This window comes from Malus domestica, chromosome 01 (assembly GCF_042453785.1).
Source record: "Malus domestica chromosome 01, GDT2T_hap1".
Lineage (NCBI taxonomy): Eukaryota > Viridiplantae > Streptophyta > Magnoliopsida > Rosales > Rosaceae > Malus > Malus domestica.
The window spans coordinates 16,904,489-16,928,776 of record NC_091661.1 but is presented as its reverse complement, the minus strand read 5'-3'; the positions used below and the strand labels follow the sequence as shown (position 1 = coordinate 16,928,776).

At 38.9% G+C, this 24,288-nt stretch overlaps 3 protein-coding genes across 4 annotated transcripts in view; 2 read left to right on the top strand and 1 right to left on the bottom strand.

The window, feature by feature from the left end:
* The window catches only part of LOC103403871 (receptor-like protein EIX2), a 35,801-nt gene extending 12,405 nt beyond the window's left edge, over positions 1-23,396 (bottom strand). Inside the window, exons 1-2 of one of the 2 annotated variants that reach the window (XR_011578509.1) lie at positions 19,976-23,396; positions 19,796-19,865 (exon numbers count right to left, since the gene is read on the bottom strand). Coding sequence is in view for 1 of the 2 variants with exons in the window: in XM_029096031.2 (XP_028951864.1) it covers positions 19,979-23,290 (3,312 nt within the window). In the remaining variant the exon portion in view is untranslated. Of the gene's footprint in view, positions 1-19,626; positions 19,866-19,975 lie in introns of those variants that run through there. The other variant, XM_029096031.2, reaches the window with a different exon arrangement.
* LOC114822087 (uncharacterized) lies at positions 7,026-14,377 on the top strand. The gene is made up of 3 exons (XM_070817851.1): positions 7,026-7,149; positions 7,732-7,860; positions 8,204-14,377. Exon 3 carries the CDS (start codon positions 9,348-9,350, stop codon positions 10,257-10,259), a length of 912 nt encoding a protein of 303 aa, XP_070673952.1. The 5' UTR covers positions 7,026-7,149; positions 7,732-7,860; positions 8,204-9,347; the 3' UTR covers positions 10,260-14,377.
* Positions 15,684-19,433, top strand: LOC103403872 (SKP1-like protein 21). Its single transcript, XM_070817847.1, has 9 exons — positions 15,684-15,937; positions 16,123-16,314; positions 16,401-16,511; positions 16,679-16,766; positions 17,046-17,146; positions 17,244-17,422; positions 18,273-18,406; positions 18,534-18,633; positions 19,176-19,433. The coding sequence occupies exons 1-8, from the start codon at positions 15,758-15,760 to the stop codon at positions 18,626-18,628; spliced, it is 1,080 nt and encodes a 359-aa protein (XP_070673948.1). The 5' UTR covers positions 15,684-15,757; the 3' UTR covers positions 18,629-18,633; positions 19,176-19,433.
* Positions 23,397-24,288: the final 892 nt, after the last annotated feature.

Below are 24,288 nucleotides of genomic sequence, written 5' to 3'. Positions count from 1 at the left end.
TGGCGATCGAAACTTCAAACCGCGAGGGCTGAAGGTGGGTGACCTCGTGGGTTGCGCTGCAGCGGGTTGTCGAAGTTGGTTTATCTTCAATAGCGAATGTGACCAAAACCCAGGTTTATTATTGCTGAATTTCTGCCGGAAGGCTTGGGGATCCATATAACTGAAGGAAAATTTATGAAAATCTAAGTTCATTAAGCAAGAAATGGCATACTTTCAACAATTAAATGGCGGAAGCTTGCTTGTATGCAATTTAAAATATGTAGAAAAAGATATATGGGTTTGAAGCGCATTTCATTGATACGTGAAACACAAATATATACAATTACATAACTTGGTCAGCAAGAAATTATCCCACAAGTTAGGAATACAACTATAACTAGGATTACAATTATACATAGATTCCAACTACGTTTCTACTTGTCTAGCACCCCCCCTCAAGTTGGAGAGTGGATGTCAAGAACTCCCAACTTGCGTAACATACTCGAAAACTTGTCTTTCCCGAGAGGCTTGGTAAACAAATCCGCCAACTGGTGTGCCGTACCAACATACTTGGTTTCTATAGTGCCATCTGCAATCTTATCTCGTATAAAGTGACAATCCATCTCAATGTGATGAGTCCGCTCATGAAAAACAGGATTAGCTGCTATATGTAATGCTGCTTGATTATCACAAAATAAAACGGAAGGACCATCGAAAGGAATGTTCAAGTCTTTCAATAGAAACCGAAGCCAAATTAACTCACAACAAGCACTTGCCATAGCCTTATATTCTGCTTCTGATGAAGAAAGTGAAACAGTTTCCTGTCGTTTTGCCCGCCACGAAACCAAAGAATTGCCCAAGAATACACAATACCCAGTAGTCGAATGGCAAGTGATAGGACAACCTGTTCAATCAGAGTCACAAAATGCAGTTAACTTGGTTTGGTTGTCAGAACGGAATAATAAGCCTTGACCTGGAGTAGCCTTCAAATAACGAACAACACGAAGCGCAACATCCATATGAGGTATCCTTGGCTCATGCATAAAACGACTCAGAACATGCACATAATAGGTGATGTCCGACCGAGTTATGTGAGATAGATCAACCGTCCTACTAATCAGCGATACTTTTCAGGATCCTTGAGAAGTTCTCCCTTATCAGAGAATTTTGTGTCGTCCATAGGGAAAGTAATGGGTTGTGCTAAAAAAAAATCATAATCCTTGAGAATCTCTAATGCATACTTGCGCTGTGAAATATAAATCCCTTGTTTGGAACGAGAAACCTCAATGCCCAAAAAATATTTTAAATCACCAAGGTCTTTAATCCGAAAATGATCACGGAGAAAAGACTTCAGAGAATCAATTGCACAAACATCGTTGCCTGTAATCACAATATCATACACATAAATGAGCAAGGCTGTAAAAGAAGTACCAGACTTTTTAGTGAACAATGAATAGTCAACTTTGGATTGTTGAAAGCCAGCGGAAAGAATGGCAGTAGTGAATTTGGCAAACCATTGGCGAGAAGCCTGCTTGAGACCATAAAGAGACTTGTGAAGGCGACACACAAGATTCTCCCACTGTCGCCGAAGACCAGGAGGAACAGACATATAAATTGTGAAATCCCATTCCTGGATTTCATTATTATAATCTAAGTATTGGTATTATTGAGTTTTTATATTATTTTTTGGGAAATTAATTATTTAAAATCCGTAGACCATTCAAGGTCACAATTTATATTGTTGATTAGATTTAGAGATCACGAACGCATAGGCAAAAGCCGTTTACGAGTTCGGGTTATAACGATATAGTTACGGGCGTTTGAAGTTGGGATACTATAGAATTTAGGAATTATTTAGACTCCCACTTTATGGGAAAGAGGCCTAATCAGATATTTGGATTAAGGGACCAATCAATTAGAAGAGGGAGGGAACCAATCAGATTTTTAAAAGGTTAGGAGCTGCCCAATCAGGAGAAGGAGAAGGAGGGGAAAGTAGGGACCTGAAATGGGTCATTTTTTGACCTACGAACCACCATTTTTGACCCGGCCATATCTTATTCATACGAACTCCGTTTTGGGTGATCTTGGTGTCCATGGAAAGCCTTTGATGAGCCCTACATCCTGGTAGTGTTAGATTTCACAATTTCCTTCCCATTTTTCCAGTTCGAAGCCACAAACCCACGGGTGTTCCGGCAGCTTTATCCCTTTTCCCGGTGGCTCCGACAAGTTTCACCATCCATGACCACCACCAAAAGACTTCTCTCAACCCCAGGAACAAAGCTCAAGTAGTGTTGGAGGCGTCGGAGTTCGATTGGAAGCCGAATCAAAGCACACCCTTTTCTAGGGTTTCGGCGGGTTTGAGTGAAATTGAAGTGTTTCCCGGCCAAATTGAACTTGGCCATAGGTATAAAGTTTTTTACTCTTTGAGATCTTCATTTCTATAATTTTTAGTAATTTTTAAAAATAGTTGAATTTTCCGACAAGTCGGGGTGGCCGACCGCCACCCGCGACGGCGTGTGCTGCGGCGGCCTGGCCAGTGGGCCGATGATGTCCTTTTAAGTTCAATTAGATGCCCTGATTTCATAATTGATATCCTTATTATATGATTTGATTGTTTGAACCTAATTTCATTACGATACGTGGTTAGGTCAAAAATATGATTCGACGATCCGACCGTTGGATTGTCACCAAATCTTAATGTGTGATAGAACATAATATTTTTGGATCATAGAAACTTACGGATCGAGAATCCGACATACAGATCTTCCCTAATTGGATTTCTAAGTTTGTAAAATTAAATGTCGATCGCCACTTGAATTTTGAAATTGGCGGAGATCCAATCGTCGGATCGTGTTAAGATTTTAGCATGTTGTTATTTGAGCATAATGTGGACTTTGGAAAGTTACATATCCGAAATCCAAGGTGTGGATCTTCCGGATTGAATTGTGTAGAATTGTGGACCCTACCTTTGACCAAAAGTTGACTTTTGATCAACATGTCTCGAAACGTCCTAATTACTAAAATTAGTATCATGAGGGACTAAGTGAAGTCTAGTGGGCCTACATTGGTTAGATAGCGACTTGAATATATGAAATATGATTATTATCTTAATTTCTACTATTAGTATCATTTGTGAATATGAATTGGTCTTATAAATATGATTTCTATTGAAATGTGAATTTTATATATTTGGCCATAGACCTATGCTAATTAAATATGATTTGGCTTGTGTATTGATGATGTTTGTGATAGATATGTGTTTAATTAACTTTTAATAATGTGAATGATAATTATGAAGAATGTTATGACAATTATGGGATCTAAATATTGTTTGATAATTATTTGGATATGATTGCCAACTGAATACTTATTTGAACTTTGCACTATTACCTAGCATGAGATGGAGATGAAAGTCAGGAGATGAGTTAGGTACTTTATTAGATTTTTAGTAGAATTAGTAATTGAGGGAATTCCTTGTGTTGTGCTCCATATGACTGAATGCTGGTTGATATGCGGAATCGATAGTATGTATGCGTATAATTATGTATAAGGTGTGATGATGAGACTGCACTATGTAGACGTGGTGCATGGCTGGTCTTGCTTGGTTTATCCGCGTTGGCGGACCATACTATTTATGGATCGTGCTTGGTTAATCCGCGTTGGGTGATCCTTATGGCCATTTATACTTAGGGGTGATCATGCTTGGTTAATCCGCATAAGGTGATCATTGCCTAACAGTTTTGTAGGTATGACTCTGCTTGGTTAATACACTTTGGGGAGTCACTACCTACTTGGTTAATCCGCGTTGGGGGACCATATGCATTCTAAAAGTGAGGAGGATTAGTTGTACTTGGTACATTTGATGGGAGAATCATATGCTTGTTTGGATTCCGTTGAGTGATGGTCCGGAATCCCTTCTATTTTGCGATTCCGTCGAGTGATGGTCCGGAATCGTATCCAACTTGGGTTTCATTTAGTGGTTGTTATGCATTGTACTCCGCGATTCCGCTGAGTGATGGTCCAGAATCGTATCCACTCAGATTCCGTTGAGAGATGGTCCAAAATCCTTTCTACTCCGCAATTCCATTGAGTGATGGTTCGGAATCGTATCCTGATTTGGATTACGTTGAGTGGTCCGTTATCCCTACTTTTGCTCTTTTCCTTAAGTTAGACTTGTTCCCTGGATTCGATTGAATGGGATGTACCCATAATATATCTTGTGAATATAAATTAGAATTATCAAGTTATTACTTGAAATCCAGGCAGAGAACTATGTAGAAGTCCTTTATTAATTTTGTGCATTGAGGTGTGATTTGATTGATTGATTGATTAACATAATTAAATGTTAATATCGTGCCTCCTTGATATCATGGAATGGGTTACTTGAGATGATTGTGGAAGGATGTTGAATATGATTGTTATTAATATGATTAGATCAATGATTAATGCGACTAGAGGATACTATTGTGCTGTGTTGATTCTTTGATATATTACATGATATGAATAGCAATTTTATGTTGAAACATAATGATTTATATGATGGATGAAATAGAAACCTTGATTGTCATGCGGGTTGTTATGTAGTTTGAATCGAATAATTCATGCTTGTCAAGTCCAAATGTTTGATTGAGGAATGTTATGCATTTTGGCTTGAACATACTGTGTTATATGTCGAGTTATAGCGAAGTTGAACTACGAATGGCTTGATCCCTATTGAGGGTACGTAAACAGTCTAACGAGGAGGTTAGATGCAACCATAAAGTATAAGAAAAATTATCATGAAATTTGAATCTTGAGTTGTGCATTGTCCATATCCTAGAAGCGGGGTGTGTGAGTGATATGGGTATTTTGTAACGTCACGTATCGATCTTGGACATATGTCGGGATCGGGCGTGACAACTTTAATGGTATCAGAGCAAATGATCATGTTCTACAATATGCAATATTCTTGAGTTCTTGTTATATGGATTGTGGAATGCATTGTGGTTGTATTAATTCATATTTTGTGAATGAAGTGGCATTCATGTTTTATATGTGAAATACATACATAAATTGTATTGTGTTTGTGGTGAAAATTCCAGGGTGATTATGAAATTTCGTAAATGGGAATTATGATTTATTTTGATGCACAAAACCGGAGGGGTCTTGGAACAACGTAAATCCAACCGTGAATCTGCAAGAAAGTAAAGAACACAAGATGTATTGTGGTTCACCCAAATGTTTGGGCTACGTCCACACTGATGTTGATTGTATTTCTCTCTAACTGTACGTATGGATTACAAGGGTGAGGGGGAGTCCCCCAAAGAAAGAGAGAGTTTGAGAGAGCTCTCTGTTTGTGAGGATGAGAGCTTTCGGTTTGTGAGGGTGAAGAAGCCATTTTATAGAATAAGGGCTCCTCACTTATTACATATTTGCCCCTCCATTTATTACATAATTACATTTGAGTCTCCCGAGTATTTATACGAGATCTAAATATGGATACCCTAAGTATGGTACAAACAGTAGTTCCCCAAGTCTTCAGTCAAGAGAGTCTTTTGGCTGGAGACTTGAAATTTAGTCCACGTGTGGGCCGAAGTAACTAGATGTCGCCTAGAACTAATACTCGATATGAGGCGGTGCCCAATCTGAAATGATGCTCAACTAAAAGTAGCTCATGTTGCGAGGTTGCCCTGCTTGTGGCTTATGTTGCCTTGGTTGGCTCCGCTTGTGGCGTTGAAGGTGTGGGAGTCCCTTTTATAGAATAAGGGCTCGCTCATCAATACATAAATGATGGGCTATAGTTGATGCTCGCGGCGAGGCGGTTGCTCAATAGGCGGCGATGCTCTCTAATGATGGTGAGGGAGTCCCTTTTATAGAATAAGGGCTTGCTCTTTAATACATAAGTGATGGGCTAAGAGTTGATGCTCGGGGCGAGGCGGTTGCTCAACAGGTGGAGATGCTCTCTAATGAAGGTGAGGGAGTTCCTTTTATAAAATAAGGGCTCTCTCCTCAGTACATGAATAATGAGTGCTCTCTAATGAAAGTGAGGGAGTCCCTTTTATAGAATAAGGGTTCGCTCCTCAGTACATGAATAATGTGTGCTCTCTAATGAAAGTAAGGGAGTCCTTTTTATAGAATAAGGGTTCGCTCCTCAGTACATAAATAATGGACTAGAGTCCCAAAGTATTTTTCATGAGACCTAGTTGTGGAAGCCCAATATATGGTACAGAGTGCAGTCCCCCAAGTCTTCAGTCAATAGAGGCTATTGGCTGGAGACTTCAAATTCAATCCATGTATGGACCGAAGTGGCAGTTGTTCGGAGGCGATCTTTGTAAACCATGCACTGAAGCTTTGTAGGTGAAGCTTTGAAGCTGGAGCTTTTGTAAATGAAGTTTTTGAAGCTGGAGCTTTGTAAATGAAGTTTTTGAAGCTGGAGCTCTTGAAGTTGGAGCTCTGTAAATGAAACTTTCAAAGCTGATTGTCATGAGTGATGTTCATGAATGTTTATGTTGATTGACATGAGTGATGCTCATGGATGTTGACATAAGTGATGCTCATGAATGTTGACATGAATGATGTTCATGAATGTTTATGTATGATTGACATGAGTGATGCTCATGAGTGTTTATGCATGATTGACATGAGTGATGCTCATGTATAATTTTAGAGTACTGGACGTACTTTTGATCACCTAGTTGGTGATAATAGCAGCAGGCTGTCGAATAATTTTAGACCTTGCGCACAACACAAATGACTCACCAACAGCGATGGCCTCACACAAAAACCTCTCACTGCAACGAGGTTTAACTCAATATTCAGTGTCCAACTATACAAGGGGAGTACGGGCCTCATTGATAAGAACCATTTTCAATCAAAGCCTGCTAATTACCAGGTCACATTGATGATCAATATGATCCGTTGGTTAAGGTGGGCCCGCACCAGGAATTGTACAAACAAACAACACTAATCAATCAAATCAAAATAAATACAAGAGGTCAGGAAACCCTAACGAAACGCTGACGTGTGATTTGCAGACCTTTTGATTTTTGACGCAACTTCAGTCACACGAGAGTTTCTTTTTCTTTTTTTTTCCTAAATTTTATTCGCAATTTTATCCATTTTTGGGGATTCGCCGACAACCGCCAAATCTCTGCAATTCAAAGCTCCCCCTACCTGGAATCCGTACATTTCGTATGTCTCCTTCGTGTTAATTAATTGTCTGTCCTTTTGCTTTTCTTTACCATGTTTTTTTTCTCTTCTGTATGCCTGTTTGGTTGCCCAGAAAGTGCGGGAAAATGGAAATGATTGAATAGAAAAATGAAATTGCCAAGTACCCTTTAATCCGGAGCTCGGTGAACTAAAATCTTTAGGAAAAACAATCATTTACTGGTAATAACAGTTAGTTTAATCGAGAAATTCAGCTAAAATACCTATGAATTGCAATTTTTCTCACTTGATTTAGGGCAATATAATCACCAGAATGCTTTTTCATGTACTTGGGAATAAATGGAATTAAGTTTAGTGGAAATATATATGTATGAAGTATAGATTTGTTAGGAAAAATTGGAACTTGTATTGTTTCATGGCAAGTAAGAGCTGGGTTTATGTTTTGAAAGCGATATTCTAATCTAATCTAAACGACGGCTTGGGGATTGCAAAGGGTGGTTTACTGCCCTAGCTAACTTGGGTTTATGTTAAATTTGTGTAAACTTTAATTTTGGGTAAGGATTTGCATAGAAGGGCTGCTAATTATAATTTTGTTTGACTTAACAGGGTATCAGCAAGTTGCTGCAAAAGAAGCATAAAGCTGTTTTCTTTTGCCTGATGCACTCCAGTTTTTAAGCCTCAGAACTTGGGATTGTTCAAATGTCAGAAGGTGACATGACTGTTATTGAACCTGAGGTATTATCACTTTTCCGTACGCGTTCTTCGTGATTCTTTTTATGCCCCTTCTTCCTTTTTTTCCACTATGTTATGTCGTCTTTGTCTAGTGTTTAATAGATAAATGCATTATGTTTTCTTTTCTTTGTTCTTCAAGCCATAGTCGAATCGATTGTTTTCTGTTTTTCGTTTCTTTTGAATGCTTGTAGCCGCCTCTACTTGTTGAGTGTTAATTTGTTCTCTCTTTTTGTTTTTGTTTATTTGGAGGGGGTGAAGGTGGGTGGGTTGTTTAACTGTTTTATATTTTTCGTGTACTTTGTAATGTTGGAATTCTAAAGCCACATCGGTGCCAACTCATTCTCAGATGATGAAGTCTTATATCTGGCTTCAGACTACCGACGGTTCAATCCAACAAGTGGTACAGGAGGTTGACATGTTGTTTGCACTCAAAATATACCCATTTTTACTTATTTGGGCAATTTGGGTAAAATATGACATTTGGAGGATTAATATGCAAGAAAGCTAACTTGGAAAGATATTTAGATGCAAGTGGAGGGGTTGGACACTATAATATTGTTTCTCCTATTTGTTTGGGTGGTGGAGGTTTGTCTAGCATTTGTTTAATCAAGATACATGCATGTATTGCAAGTGGATGGAAAAGCATCAGCAAGCTTTCGGGCAAGGAACATGTGAAAGAAGCCAACTTGCTTCTTTTAAATGTTAGTTTATTACAAGTGGGAAAACATGTGCTAAAAGCTTGTGGTGGAAATGCAAGTTCCCCTTTTAATATTATTTCTCCATGCAAGTTGGCAAGTGAAAAGCATGCAAGCTGTCTAAAGCAATGAAATACAAGCTGCCCAAGCTTCTTTCGGGCAGATACAAAACCTCAGCAGGAGGGTTTCCTCCAGACCTCTATAAAAAGGAGCAGCTGCACAAGGATTATGGACACTCAAACAAACAAACAAAAGCCAAAACTCTGCTCAAGCCAGATTTGCCTTCAAACGAAGCTGTAGTCAGCACCAAGCCTTCATCCCTTTCGGGATCAACCTTCACCAAAAAGCCTTCTTTTCTCTAGTTTATTAGCTCTGCTACTCACTTGTAGTATCGATTTCATTTGTAGCTTTTATGTACTCATTTCCAGTCATATAAATTACAAGCAATCTGCAATATTAGTCACTTTCCTCTGTCAGTTACATTTCCAAGCAACCTTGTCATTTACATATTGTTCTATCTCTCCATATAAGTAAAGTCCTTATTTTTAAGGCAAACAAAGAACCTTAATTTGAGCAACTCCCACTCAAATGACACAATCTCTTGATTCGGGCAAATTCAGGCGCAACCTCAATCACTCAAATCCCGTCTACTAGCGGCATCTAGTAGTGGCACGCCCGCACCCACCAATCTCATATGTGAAGTAAATCCCCGGCTTGCCCGCAAGGCGCCATGGCGGATTTAGGGAGCGAACATATTTTGGCACGCCCGGTGGGATCCTTATATGGAGTTAGATCATGAACAATCCTTATGTTCATGATTTTTCTGCTTTTTCGGAAGATGATGGTGTGGAAGAGCGCCCAAGCTATGGCTATCACATAGAGCCAACCTATGAGTTGCCAACTTATGGGTACATGGCTGAAAAGTACTCAAGTCCCATGGAACATGATTGTCGGCCAACTAATGGCCATCAAATAAATAATGATCTTACAGATTGGCCAACTTATGGTTATGATGAAGGTTATTATTCTTTTGAAGACAATCATATTCATGAATACTATGATAGGCCAACAAATGGCTTTGAGTATCAAAAGACTTCCAATAAGTACATAAAGCCAATATATAAGATGCCAACTCATGATCATTCGGATGAAGAGCTCTACAAAGAGGATGTGGGCAAATTAGAGAAGGTGTCAAAACTCCATGTGGCAAGCATCGAATATGGTGAAGAGATGACTAAGTGTTTTAAAAAGGTGGAGGAAAGCTATACAACTTTTGGAGAAACTTTGGGAAAGTTGATAGATCAAATGTGTCAAATCCCCTCTACAAAGCACACTCACCCTACTACAACCAAGGAAGAACAGATCATACATGTTGATGAAGGCCAAACAATGGCCCCACCCAAGGAAAAATCCATGAAAATGGATATGGTTGTAGAAGTCCAAGCCGTTGTAGGCCAAACACCAACGCTCGGGGGGCATGAGCCCACACCTCATGTGGAGCCCGAAGAAGAAGAAAATAGCTCCTATAATCTTCCCCGCCAACACAAGCATGTTGTCCGCATCGAGATCTCAATGAGGACAAAGCTTGGGATCAAACATGAATGGCCACCTCCTATGGTTCCCAAGCTACATAGCATGGCCAATTTAAATGGTGGGTTTGATCTCTCTACACTCAATTTTAAAAAGAGAAAAAGATTTGAGTGTTGAGAGAAAAATAACACTTGAGTAGCCAAGGGGCTTCATCCAATTTGCCCGAATGGCTTTCTTTTATGTTATTCTTTTGTGCATTTTTCTCCAGTACCCTTCTCCTCCTTTTCCTTTTCTTTCCTTTTCTTTTTCTTTCTTTCTTTCTTCCTTTCTTTTCCTTCTTGTCTCTCTCTCACCTGTCTTTCTGCTGCCCAAAACACTTTTATATCTATATATCTATATTTATTATATTATATTATATGATAAAAGTGTTTTGCCCGAAGGCTTTTCGTAGGTGTATATTTTATTATATTATATGTATAGCTTTTAAAAAAAAAAGGACAACAAAGAAAAATAAAAAGATTATATTTCTTCCTTTGGTGTTGGTTTGCCCGAAAGGGCTTTTGTCCATTTTATGTTTTACTCTTTTTAAAGAAAGTCTGACAAGTCTTTCTTTTTATTTGTCTTTTTCCAACTTGCTTGACAGGCCTTTAATTTCCTTTTTCTGTTTGCCCGAAAGGGCTCTGTTTTCTTGGTGTGTTTCTTGTGTTGTTACAAAGAAAAAGATATAAAAATTAAAAATTCCAAAAATTACAAAAACATTTTGCTTTCTTGCTTTTGTTTTTTCTTGCTTTCTTTCCCTTTTTGTTTTCTTGCTGGGGAATTTTACAGAAAATATAAAGAGTTGGGCAGTTTGTGAGTAGCCATTTTTACCCTTCTTTCCACCTTTTCTCTTATCCAATGGGTGTATTTAGCCCGAACCCAAAACCATACAATAAAACTACATTTTCCACAAAATCTCACCCAGAATCTTGGAATTGGAGGTTTTATAAAAAGCCAAATCATGGCTTTCCTGTGCAAAAATCTATCAGACAGCTTCTCAATGGCTATTGCAAAAGAGCAGGGGGTTATCTTGCCCGATTGGTGGTGCCCGATGAGACCACCATAACCATGCCCGACGGAAGTGACGTCTTCCCTGTTCACCACCAACAGACTCTGCATGTCTCCCTAACTCTCACCAGCTCCTACAACCAAGGGTCGGGCTACTTCGACGACTACCATTGGAGGCTACGATTAAACCGTGGAGGTTGGATGGTGGGTGCAGAATTGTTTTTGCAGTTTGCCCGAATGCTTGATGAAAGTATGTTGCTATTGCCCGATGGAGCTATAATCTTGCCCGATGAGCAAGACTTTTTCTCTGCTACAATTTATTTAGATGTTGTCAATTAGACATGGGGCCCCATGTTTGATCGGGCAAACGTATTTGAAGTGCTCGTGCCATAGCTGCCCCTGAAGGAGATGCTGGAAATTACACCGACTCCCCCAACAAACCTGTCAATGGCTTCCTAGCCCAAAAATTGCTTAAATGGTGGACAGAGCAAGCTTCTGTGAAAAACAAGTCAACCAACAACATCGTAGCTCACAGCTGCTCGTCGTTACCTCCCAACAAATTCCAGCCAAAACCTGCGCTGCAACATCATGTTGGAAGTGATAACGATCTTAATTCCAACAATGCTTTCGACAGCAGGGTTATTGCAAACTCCCATGAGCCCGATGTGGTATTGTTACTCCAAAAACGAATCCATGGGTGGTGTCTTGGAACCGCAGCTCGGGCAAAGAACATCAAACAGCGGATCAAAGTCTAGTATAGCTCCCGACCTCAATGGAATGGATCAATAAGCAACAATTGCAGGTGATATTCTTCCATTCCCCAATCTCGGGGATTTCTAGTTTCCCTAATTATCTCTCAGTATGGGAAGAAAAGTCTGGATTTTTGCTGGTTAGGGAGGGGAGTGTGCTAGCGCACTATGCATCTCACTCCGTCCCAAAGAATCAACTACAGCTTAGGGAAGCTGTTTTGCTCCCTGATGAAATTCCAGTGGTGAAGATCAGAACTGAGGTCATGCAAAAACCATTCTACCAAATCTCCAGCTCCATCTCCAGCCTAAAATTGATTATTCGGAGCCCAATAGCCGAGTTTGGCGTGGCACTTCTACACCAATTCCTGCCTTAAAGAGTACGGTCATCGGGTGCTCTCCGGAAGAACAAAAAGTCTGGTGATCGGTTTGGTCACAAACAGCAAGATGCAAATCAGGCTTAATTTGCATGAACAGAACCAAGGAGGAGGGCCTGCTCCTACTTCAATCAAAGCTGAGGTACTATGGTCAGCTAGAAGGTTGCTCTATCTGATGAGGATCGCGTGTGAAAGACTATGAGGGCTCTGAACAAAATAACACCAGAGGAGTTTGATTTCCTCAACAGTGCAACATCATCTGGTATAGCTTCTAGCCTTTTGTAGATTACAAGCTCAGATCTCACACAATCAGGGCACCAAGAGGTAGAAGGGTCATTGTCAGCCAAGAAAAGGATGAAATTGATTTTGTTGTTTAGAGCTTCTACTTTGAATTTGTCAAACACACAATCGAAGGTGGAGATGGTGGCGTCGGCTAGCTTAAGAGGCATCTTTCCACTTCTCTTAATTCCAAAGAGGCAAAATTTGGGAACGAACAAGGATTGCTCTCTCTCTCTCTCTCTCTCTCTCAGACTTGGATTTTGGTTGCCGCACCTTGATCTTTAAGTGGTGCCTCGAACAGAGAAACAGCTTCTCTTTTGGAGAAAAGGAAAGGCTAGAGAACGTGGGTATCTTTTTCTCTCTATCTATCTCTTTCTTTTTCCTTTTCTTTTTTCTTTTCTCTTGCTTTCTGTTCCTTGTCCCTTTCTCAAGGTCTGTCCTTCACTTGGCTCGGCCTAAGAAAGAAAGGTTCTTTCCTTACTTTTTTATTATTTCTTTCCCTCTCTCCCTTTTCCTTTCCCCTTTCTTTCTCTTCTGTCTCTTCCGTTCCCTTCTTGCCCGAAAGGGTCCTCTTCTCTTTCTTCCTTTTTCTTTATTTATTTATTTTCTTTTCCTTCCTTTCTCTTTCTTCTTGTCTCTTTCTGTTCTCTTTGCCGAGTGGGCTATATTATATATATATATATATGTATTTGTATTATATATTATATTACATATGAAAAGAGGCCAAAAGAAAAAGACAAAAAATAAATAGTTGCCCAAGTTTATTTATGTTTTATCCTTGTTCTCCAGTTTGCCCGACTTCGAGCATTTGTCCAATTTATTATCTATGTAATCAGTGAGGTTGCTCCCATGTTTTTTGGTATCAACAAGAAGGATGCACAAGTCAGACAACATTCTTTCCAATGCTAGTTACACTACCAATTGCCTTGCTCATCTTGCCAAGTTTCTCAACGACGAAAGGACTGAAGATGTAGACGTGCCTCTTCCTTCGACATCAATCCTGGCAGCATTGGGGTTGTAAGTTTCACAAACTTTGCTCAAATTTGTAAAACTTGGGGGGCACTGTTTGCACTCAAAATATACCCATTTTTACTTATTTGGGCAATTTGGGTAAAATATGGCATTTGGAGGATTAATATGCAAGAAAGCTAACTTGGAAAGATATTTAGATGCAAGTGGAGGGGTTGGACACTATAATATTGTTTCTCCTATTTGTTTGGGTGGTGGAGGTTTGTCTAGCATTTGTATAATCAAGATACATGCATGTATTGCAAGTGGATGGAAAAGCATCAGCAAGCTTTCGAGCAAGGAACATGTGAAAGAAGCCAACTTGCTTCTTTTAAATGTTAGTTTATTACAAGTGGGAAAACATGTGCTAAAAGCTTGTGGTGGAAATGCAAGTTCCCCTTTTAATATTATTTCTCCATGCAAGTTGGCAAGTGAAAAGCATGCAAGCTGTCTAAAGCAATGGAATACAAGTTGCCCAAGCTTCTTTCGGGCAGATACAAAACCTCAGCAGGAGGGTTTCCTCCAGACCTCTATAAAAAGGAGCAGATGCACAAGGATTATGGACACTCAAACAAACAAACAAAAGCCAAAACTCTGCTCAAGCCAGATTTGCCTTCAACGAAGCTGTAGTCAGCCCAAGCCTTCATCCCATTCGGGATAAACCTTCACCAAAAAGCCTTCTTTTATCTAGTTTATTAGCTCTGCTGCTCACTTGCGGTATCGATCTCATTTGTAGCTGTTATGTACTCATTTCCAGCCATATAAATTACAAGCAATCTGCAATTTTAGTCACTTTCCTCTGTCATTTATATTTCCAAGCAACCTTATCATTTACATATTGTTCTATCTCTCCATATAAGTAAAGTCCTTATTTTTAAGGCAAACAAAGAATCTTAATTTGAGCAACTCCCACTCAAATGACACAATCTCTTGATTCGGGCAAATTCAGGCGCAACCTCAATCACTCAAATCCCGTCTACTAGCGGCATCTAGTAGTGGCACGCCCGCACCCACCAATCTCATATGTGAAGTAAATCCCCGGCTTGCCCGCAAGGCGCCATGGCGGATTTAGGGAGCGAACATATCTTGCCAAGTTTCTCAACGACGAAAGGACTGAAGATGTAGACGTGCCTCTTCCTTCGACATCAATCCTGGCAGCATTGGGGTTGTAAGTTTCACAAACTTTGCTCAAATTTGTAAAACTTGGGGGGCACTGTTTGCACTCAAAATATACACATTTTTACTTATTTGGGCAATTTGGGTAAAATATGGCATTTGGAGGATTAATATGCAAGAAAGCTAACTTGGAAAGATATTTAGATGCAAGTGGAGGGGTTGGACACTATAATATTGTTTCTCCTATTTGTTTGGGTGGTGGAGGTTTGTCTAGCATTTGTTTAATCAAGGTACATGCATGTATTGCAAGTGGATGGAAAAGCATCAGCAAGCTTTCGGGCAAGGAACATGTGAAAGAATCCAACTTGCTTCTTTTAAATGTTAGTTTATTACAAGTGGGAAAACATGTGCTAAAAGCTTGTGGTGGAAATGCAAGTTCCCCTTTTAATATTATTTCTCCATGCAAGTTGGCAAGTGAAAAGCATGCAAGCTGTCTAAAGCAATGGAATACAAGCTGCCCAAGCTTTTTTCGGGCAGATACAAAACCTCAGCAGGAGGGTTTCCTCCAGACCTCTATAAAAAGGAGCAGATGCACAAGGATTATGGACACTCAAACAAACAAACAAAAGCCAAAACTCTGCTCAAGCCAGATTTGCCTTCAACGAAGCTGTAGTCAGCCCAAACCTTCATCCCATTCGGGATAAACCTTCACCAAAAAGCCTTCTTTTATCTAGTTTATTAGCTCTGCTGCTCACTTGCGGTATCGATCTCATTTGTAGCTGTTATGTACTCATTTCCAGCCATATAAATTACAAGCAATCTGCAATTTTAGTCACTTTCCTCTGTCATTTATATTTCCAAGCAACCTTATCATTTACATATTGTTCTATCTCTCCATATAAGTAAAGTCCTTATTTTTAAGGCAAACAAAGAACCTTAATTTGAGCAACTCCCACTCAAATGACACAATCTCTTGATTCGGGCAAATTCAGGCGCAACCTCAATCACTCAAATCCCGTCTACTAGCGGCATCTAGTAGTGGCACGCCCGCACCCACCAATCTCATATGTGAAGTAAATCCCCGGCTTGCCCGCAAGGCGCCATGGCGGATTTAGGGAGCGAACACGTGTATTGCCCTATGATATGCAAAGAAAATATACAGAAAGGGATGGGAGCTTCCAAGAACCATGCAATATCTCTTCCTGAAAGAGTCGGTACTGCAATGTTGAGCTTAATTCTTGATTACTGCCGATTTCATCAAGTACCAGGTCGCTCGAACAAGGTTCTACATGTTTTTGGAATGTCATTCTGTTTTACTTCTTTCTGAGTCTATGCCCTCTGTCTGTTTTGCATAAATTTGAGCTATTGAGGACATTAATCTCCACCTGCACACTGGATTAAATGTTTACTCTGATGCTGGTGTAAACTTGGCACGCTCATATGACTCGGCACCACTCGTTTATGTAGGAATGCAAGGCTTTTGATGAAAAATACATCCGAATGGACGCAAAGTTGCTCTGTGAGTTGACTTCAGCAGCTGACAGCCTCCAATTAAAACCATTGGTGGATCTTACTAGTCGTGCTCTTGCACGAATAATTGAAGGGAAAACACCTGAGGAGATACGTGAAATATTTCATCTCCCTGATGATCTTACAGAGGTCTCCGATGCTTGAGATTTCTGTGTATGCTTAGCAAAAACTTGGTGTTTCTTTGTTGTTTTTAACACCACTAAGAAATCATCCAGGAAGAGAAGTTGGAGCCTTTGAAAAATTCAACTGACGATCCACGCATTCGACTTTTGAATCGATTATATGCAAGAAAGAGGAGGGAACTTCAGGAAAGAGAGAAATTGAAGGTGAGTTTGGTATTTGATGAATCTAAATTCAAAACGTACTACATAATATGTTTTCTGGCTTTTATACTATGCTAAATAATATATCCTTCTTATTGGTAGTCATTATTGAACCTTCCATACTTTTCAGAATGACGAGCTCGAAGAAGAGCAAAACGATGAACGTTCAGTTGATGATCTCTTGTCATCTCGAAGAAGAGCAAAACGATGAACGTTCAGTTGATGATCTCTTGTCATTCATTAATGGAGAAATTGGAGGTATACCTGAGTAATTGCTCTCTTATTCCTTGACTGCATGGTTATTGTTAATTGAGAAATTGGATTTATCATTGAGTAGGTTGTAGTTCCAACGAGCAAATTGCACAATGCACACTTGATACTAATCTTTTTCAGGATTGCATTAGCCCACATTATACTGTACTTGGAAGTACTTAAGATTCCTTTAAATGGGATTTGAAGTGTAGTGTCTTAGTCGTCTATTTTTACTTTATTTCCTTTTGAAGGCCTCATTGGAGGTAAGGAAATTATGTTTCACAGATTCCAAAGGAATTAAAACTTCCAAGAACAAAAAGAAGAATCGCAGGAGAAAAGATCAGCAGAAAAGCACGTGTCTATATGAGGCCAATGAGATCCATGAGGTTTGAATCACTAATTCGGTCTTGAACTTGTACTTTTCTGCTTGAGTTGTTGGGTAGCTAGTTTTTCTTCATTTTTCTTTTCGCCCAAATGTTTTAGGTGTCGAGCAATCTTAACTTTGCTTGCCCCAGTGATGAACTCAACAAATTTACGCCTAGTTCTAGTTTGACATTAAAGCTACAAGATCTAAAGGATGATAGGGTGGAGGATATGATTGGGTTTGATGAAGGTGATATTGATGATGAGATTGATCCGGCATTGAAGGAAAAAATTGATAGGTTTGTCTGCAACTATTTTGGGTTATTACACGATTTGCAATATAATATCATCTTTTTTAATTTTAGTGGATGAAAAAAAAAAATATATCACGTTGAGCAACATGTGGAAGAAAAAGTACTGAATTGAACTCAGTGGTAATAACTTTGTCGATGATGACTTTAGTTATGGAAAGCTTAAGGAAACAGAATGGTGGATCTCATTATGGTGCAACTTCGTTGCTTTTTTTATTTTATTTTTGTGAACGCAGTTCTGAAATTGAAGATATGCAATTAGAAGATGAAATTTGATAACTGCAAAAGAATTTCAAATTGTCATTTGTTTTTCAATGTTGCAGAGTTTGCTTAAAAACTAAATAGCTATTAATGTAGTGGTATTTCTCCACTTCTTTTTTAAACTGTCCCATGTTCAAATCCACTCCTCACCCAGCTAAGAAGATGAAAAAGGTTGCTTAAAAAAGTTGGTCTGTGATAAAAATGAGTAAACATTGGGGATAATGTTTTGCCTTTGCTAGCTCTTTATGGTGGCTTTGAGAGATGTTGGTTTTTGATTTTCTGTGTGCAATAGTTGTTTGGACATTTTAAATAAATATTTGTTTATGTTTATAAAGAAAAAGAGCTCTCATTCTGGTCATCACCATTAAGCATCTGTTGTGAAACATGGTTCCGGTCGCCCACTCTTCTGGTTCTGCAAGTCTTTTTCTCTCGTCAGTGTTTATTTTATTTTCTGATAAGGATGTAACTGGAATTTCAAGTTGCATCCTCCACCATGGTTCTGCATGTAAATACGCAATTTATAGAGACAAAACTTGGTTCTTGCTAATGTTACATATTTTCTTAAATCGTTGTTCAGGGAGGTTGAAGATTTTGCTCGGAGGTTAAATTCAGACTGGCCTGAAAGGATGCAAGAGATCCTATCTTTGGGTCAGGAAAGGAGGCCTGTAACATTTTCCATTAATGGAAACAGTTCTTTCAGAAGATATGCTTGTATGTTCTCTTTCTTCTTACTTTTTTGTTCCCTTCCGAAAGCTTCTACCATTGTTTTTTTCCTGATACATAATCTATTGTCACATAAGTAAATCTGTGCTAAGGTATTTTCGTTTCTTTTGGTAAGGTTACAAATGCTTTACATGTTTCTCCTTTCAACTAGCTTTTGAACCTAATGACATGCCATGTTCCTTAAGACCAAGGGTGGAGGGCGAGTGCTAATCCCGGTGGGTCTGTGAAACTTACCTATGCAACCCGAAAAGAAATTGTTTTTTCAACATTCCTCTTTACCATATGATATCCGTAAAAGCATATAGTTGTGGAGCGAAAGTTGGAAAGTATAATCTGTTTTCCTGTCTCCTACATGTGGTTTTCCAAAATCTCTTTTTTTTTCATGGGCTGATTGATATTATGCATTAGAATTTTTTTTCGTATTCCTGGTTATTCATAATTGGCTGTTCTGTTTCTATCACGTTCTTATTTTACTAAGTGAGAGGAATTGATATGGACATCGTTATTTCCTCCCTTCCCTTTTCAGTCAAGTTAGCTGTGCATTAGCTATTTGATTAGTGATATTCCCGCACCCAGACAAGCTTAATTCCACTAGTATTGTACCAATCCTGAATGTTTGATCAATATTTGAATACACTGTTTTATCTGCTTCTGCATCGTTCTACTGAAGGATCAAAACAAGCCACAAACAATAAACTGTAGAGCACTTACTCAGCATTACATTCCCTTTTACTCCTCTTACCTCTCGTGCATACAGGAGTACATCCAGAGTGGAAACGGCTCGAACAAAACTCTCATCAGCCACAGGCTGGAACAATTTTGACCAGATGCTAACAGGCTACCAAGAGTTCCAATTCTCATTTATTTGGACCCAAACATAATTATTTTTTCCCTTCTTCATAATTTAATCTTCTTTTGTTGGGGTAATTAGCCGGAGTTGGATTTTGGGGGCTTCTGTTTGGTATGTTAAGGCAACAAATAAATAAAAATAATAATAATTTTGCCTTTGTTTTCATGAGCCAAACTTGTTCGTTTATCACAAGCTTGTATGAGATTACACAAACTGGTCGTCTCACTTATTTTTGAATTTGTTTAACAAGTTCAATGTAGTTTTGAAATTTTAATTCATGTCCATTGTTTAGTGGCACTCTTTTTGGTCTTCGTTTAGTGCCACTCTTTTTAGTCTCTTGTACACAGCTCTTCAATCCTGGCTTTCAATTTGGAACGCAGTCTATTCATCCATTAATTCATAACAAATTGGGAAAAATTGAAACTAAAACCATAAATATTTGTGTAAAATTACAACTCGACAATGAACCAAATACATTTCCCACTCATGAATTTGGAGAAATTCCACCATAACTTAAAAGCTATTGTCCTTCAGGCTCCTTCTCAACCCAAAAGCCGAAGGGGTTAGCATGTCGTACCACACAAGCCGATGGACGAGCTACAAAAATTCAAGTAAATTACAGGCGTTAGCCGTTAGCCGGGAGTTTAAAAGAGAGGAGGACATGTATGTTAATTGCAGTATTATTCATTATGTGACAGTATACTTACAGCTTATTCATCGAGCATTCTTCGTTGCATGAACAATGCCACCTTGATATAAAGCCAATCATTTAAACCATTCAAGAGTTTGAAGTACATGTATCTCCATGACCTGTTGAATATCAAACTCCCACAAACTCCCCAGAATCCAATGATAAATCCAAGCCCCAAACTCATGTAAAATCCAGGTGTTATAAACCCGTCATCATCTTCATCTTGATTGTCTACCACTGGTTGCTCCTCCAGTGTTGTTTCCTTAGGAGAGCACATATGTTCAAGTGGAATTCCACAAAGGAGAGGATTTCCAGCAAAAACAGTGGCGTCATAGGGTTGAAGTTGAGACCCGATGGGAATTTTTCCAGATAGGTTGTTGTTGGACAGGTCCAACTTACCAAGGCCAGATATTCCAATGAGACTTGTTGGAATTGTACCATGTATTTGGTTGTTTGACAAATCAAGCAAATCTAAAGACTGCAACTTTCCTATTTTTGGAGTTATTTGACCTGTTAAGTTATTTCTTGATAGGTTTAAAGAAACCAGCCCCACAAGATCAGTGACTTCACTAGGAATCTCCCCCGTTAATCGATTACTTGACAGATGGATACTCTTTACAAGCCCCAGGGTACTTTTGTATTTGGACATTATTCCATTCCATATCAAGGATGCTTCGTCTTCATAATCAAAAATACTGACAGCAATATCAGTGGAGGTTGCCTTAAATAGGTGAGTGATAGTTAGACTTGAACTTCCTCTTAGAGCCAAATTAGTCAAATTGTTGAGACATTTGGGTATACTTCCGGAGATGTTATTCATCGAGAAATCCAGAATTTGAATGCTTCCCATATTACACAATTGTGATGGAATGCTTCCATAGAAGTGATTAGAACGGAGGATAAGGATAGTCAAATTTGGAAGTCCAACCCCTAACCATTCAGGTATCAAACCTGATAATTTATTTTCTCCAACATCAAAAACTATGAGACTTGTACAGTTCTTCAAAGATGAAGGCAATTCTCCCACAAGTCCATTAGTGTTTAGGTTCAATGTTTGAATTGAAGATAAAGAGCCCATTGTGGCAGGAATTCTCCCAGAAAAAAGGTTGTCACTCAAATCAAGAATTAAAAGATTTTTGAAATGAGTCCAGCAATCGGGAAGTTCTCCATGTAAATGGTTGCTCGAGAGATCAAGCAATCTTAAATGACTTGCGTTAACTGGAAGCAAGAAAGAAAACAACCCTGAAAATTTATTGTGGGAGAGAAAGAGAGATGACGAAGCTTTCAATAGGAATGGAGGGACTTGACCTTCCAATTGGTTCCAACTCAAATTTAGTTGACGAGAGAAACATACAAAATTGATTTGCGAGTTTGGAATTGTTCCTCTAATTTGGTTGTTGGAGAGATCTACATAACCAATTTCAGGAGCATGAGACAGCCTTTCCCAAAACCAACTTGGAAGGATATCAGAAATTCCAGCATTAGAAATATCAAGCGTCCGATAACTTTTCTGAGTTTGAAGCCAATTTGGAAAATGTGGACCCATCTTGCAAGACCTCAAGAATATGACATCCAATTGGAAGGGAGGAACCCATTTAGAATGGAAGTTTAAAGTTAGTGAGGTAGAGGACAGAGACAAAGATCTTAATCTGGAGAGACCCGAGAAATGACTTTCTGAAATCACCCCTTTAAATTGGTTAGAAGAGAGATCTAGATATGCAAGAGAGCTCATGTTTCCAATGACATCGGGAAATAAGCCAGTTAACTGGTTGTAAGAGAGGTCAAGATGAACAAGGCTGGAATTATATTTGGACAACCAAAGAAATATGGAAGAAGTGAGTTGGTTGTAACTGAGATCAACATGAGCAAGAGATTTAGAAGAATTTATGTTAAAAAGAGTACTGGAATGAATTAGAGGAGAAGGAAGACCACAATTAGACAGAGACAAATTTGTAAGTTTAGGATGCTTATTAACTGCTTCCATCCAGTCAGGAACATTACTGAGATTGCTGTAACTCAGGTCCAAATATGTTAAAGCAGAAAGATGAGGCAGCCATGAATTCAGATTTTCTACATTAGCAAAGTTATTGTATTTGAGATCAAGATGAACAAGGCTGGCATTGTATTTGGACAACCAAAGAAATGTGGAAGAAGATGTGAGTTGGTTGTCACTGAGATCAACATGAGCAAGAGATTTAGAAGAATTTATGTTAAAAAGAGTACTGGAATGAATTAGAGGAGAAGGAAGACTGCAATAAGACAGAGACAAGTTTGTAAGTTTAGGGAGATTATTAACTGCTTCGATCCAGTCAGGAACATTACTGAGATTGCTGTAACTTAGGTCCAAATATGTTAAAGCAGAAAGATGAGGCAGCCATGAATTCAGATTTTCTACATTAGCAAAGTTATTGTATTTGAGATCAAGATGAACAAGGCTGGCATTGTATTTGGACAACCAAAGAAATATGGAAGAAGTGAGTTGGTTATCACTGAGATCAACATGAGCAAGAGATTTAGAAGAATTTATGTTAAAAAGAGTACTGGAATGAATTAGAAGAGAAGGAAGACTACAATAAGACAGAGACAAGTTAGTAAGTTTAGGGAGCTTACTAACTATTTCCAACCAGTCAGGAACATTACTAAGATTGTTGTAACTCAGGTCCAAATATGTTAAAGAAGAAAGATGAGGTAGCCATGAATTGATATTTTCTACATTAGCAAAGTGATTGGATCTGAGATCAAGATATTGCAAGTGAGTAAGGTTTCCAATCTGAGTTGGAATTCGACCACCAAAAGAAGCATACCAGAGATCGAGGTGTCTTAAATTGGAAAGAGAACCAATGAAATCTGGAAGCTGGGTCCCAGTGAAGTTAATGGAAGAAAGGTCCAAATATTTCAAATGCTGCAACTCAATTAGTTTAGGACTCATCATTTTACCTTGAAAGTAATATACGGGATACTCCTGCTGTCCTTTCTGTTGAAGTGAGTAAACTTCATTCATATGATTCCATCCAAGATCAAGTTGAGTAACATGGTTGGTTCGGTTGCTGCAGTGGATGCCAAGCCATTTGCAACAATCTTGCTTGTGTTCTTCTCTTCCCCAGGAGGAGAGGAGATTGTAGTCATCAATCAGACCTTGTTTGAAAGAAAGGAGTGCTTCCCCTTCACTCTTTATGCACCTCGTCACCACCCGGTGGCCAATTGCTCCGAAACCCAAAGAAACATTATAGAATCCAGAGGATAGGGAAGGGTTGAAACATTGTAGAAAAAGTAGCACCACAATGGAAGTGTGAAAGAATTTCTTCAAGCACCTGATTCCGTCGTTCTCCATCTTAATTCAACAAAATCAAGGCAAAGATGATTGAAGAATGAAGAAGAAGAAGTGTACGATCATAATTGATTTAGGAGCACAAGGAAAGATGCGAGTATCTTATAAGGCTGGGTCACTACGTAATAGTTCACAATACGATCCACACACTGAGTTGTCTTGACTCAAATGGTCAAGTATGAAACATGTGTGAGTGGACCACCTACTTTTCTGTACGTAGGTGTAGTAATTAGACGCTGACTCTTCTCTCCAAAATAATGACAAAGCCTGCAACAATCAACACAATTCCGCGTTGATTGTTTCGTTCTGTTTACATTTTATAAGTCTTTTTGTATTTTGTGGAATTAGAAACTTGTCGTCCGACATGTTGTCCGGCTGCCGGTCCAGAAACGTGGCCTCGTACGTCGGCCTCGGGTTTATGAAGAAGAAGTAGGGTCCCAGAACTTGACCCCACGGACGGTGGTCCCGTAGAACATGCTCTGCTTACAGTCGACCGCCACGGAGACGATCCTATCGCTCATCTCTGCGAACAAAGCACTGAGTCGCAGCAGGAACGGCTCACGACACGTGGTCCCTCAGGACAAATTATTCAATTAATCATTTCTATTTTTTTTTGCTTGGCAGATTATTCAATTAATCATATTAAAATAGTGAAAATCTTTTTTTAGTTTTCAAATGCTCCTCCGTCTTATATATTTTTCTCACACACTAATGTCTAAACCTTATTGAGTTACATGTATTTGGTTAATTAGTACAAATGAACATTAGATTGTCAACAATTAAAGACAAAATTAGACAATAGAGTAATAAAATTAGGCATTTTGTAATTAATTTTTCAGCATTTGTAAAAGAACTAACTTTATTTGTCCAAAAAAGGAGCTCAAATTTTTTAAGATGCCCCCTCTTAGTTAAATTTCTGGTTTCATCCCTAAGAACTGGGGGAGGCGGGACACGCTGTACGACACGCACGAGACTTTCCCGTCCAAGATGAAGTTGAGTAA

Coding starts and splice junctions, on each gene's coding strand:
- LOC103403872 (XM_070817847.1), top strand. CDS start 15,758: ATGGCGGATTTAGGGAGCGAACACGTGTATTGCCCTATGATATGCAAA. Junction 16,512..16,678: donor AGGAAAGAGAGAAATTGAAG/GTGAGTTTGGTA, acceptor ATGAACGTTCAG/TTGATGATCTCTTGTCATCT. Junction 18,407..18,533: donor TTCTTTCAGAAGATATGCTT/GTATGTTCTCTT, acceptor TCTTTTGGTAAG/GTTACAAATGCTTTACATGT.
- LOC114822087 (XM_070817851.1), top strand. CDS start 9,348: ATGAACAATCCTTATGTTCATGATTTTTCTGCTTTTTCGGAAGATGAT.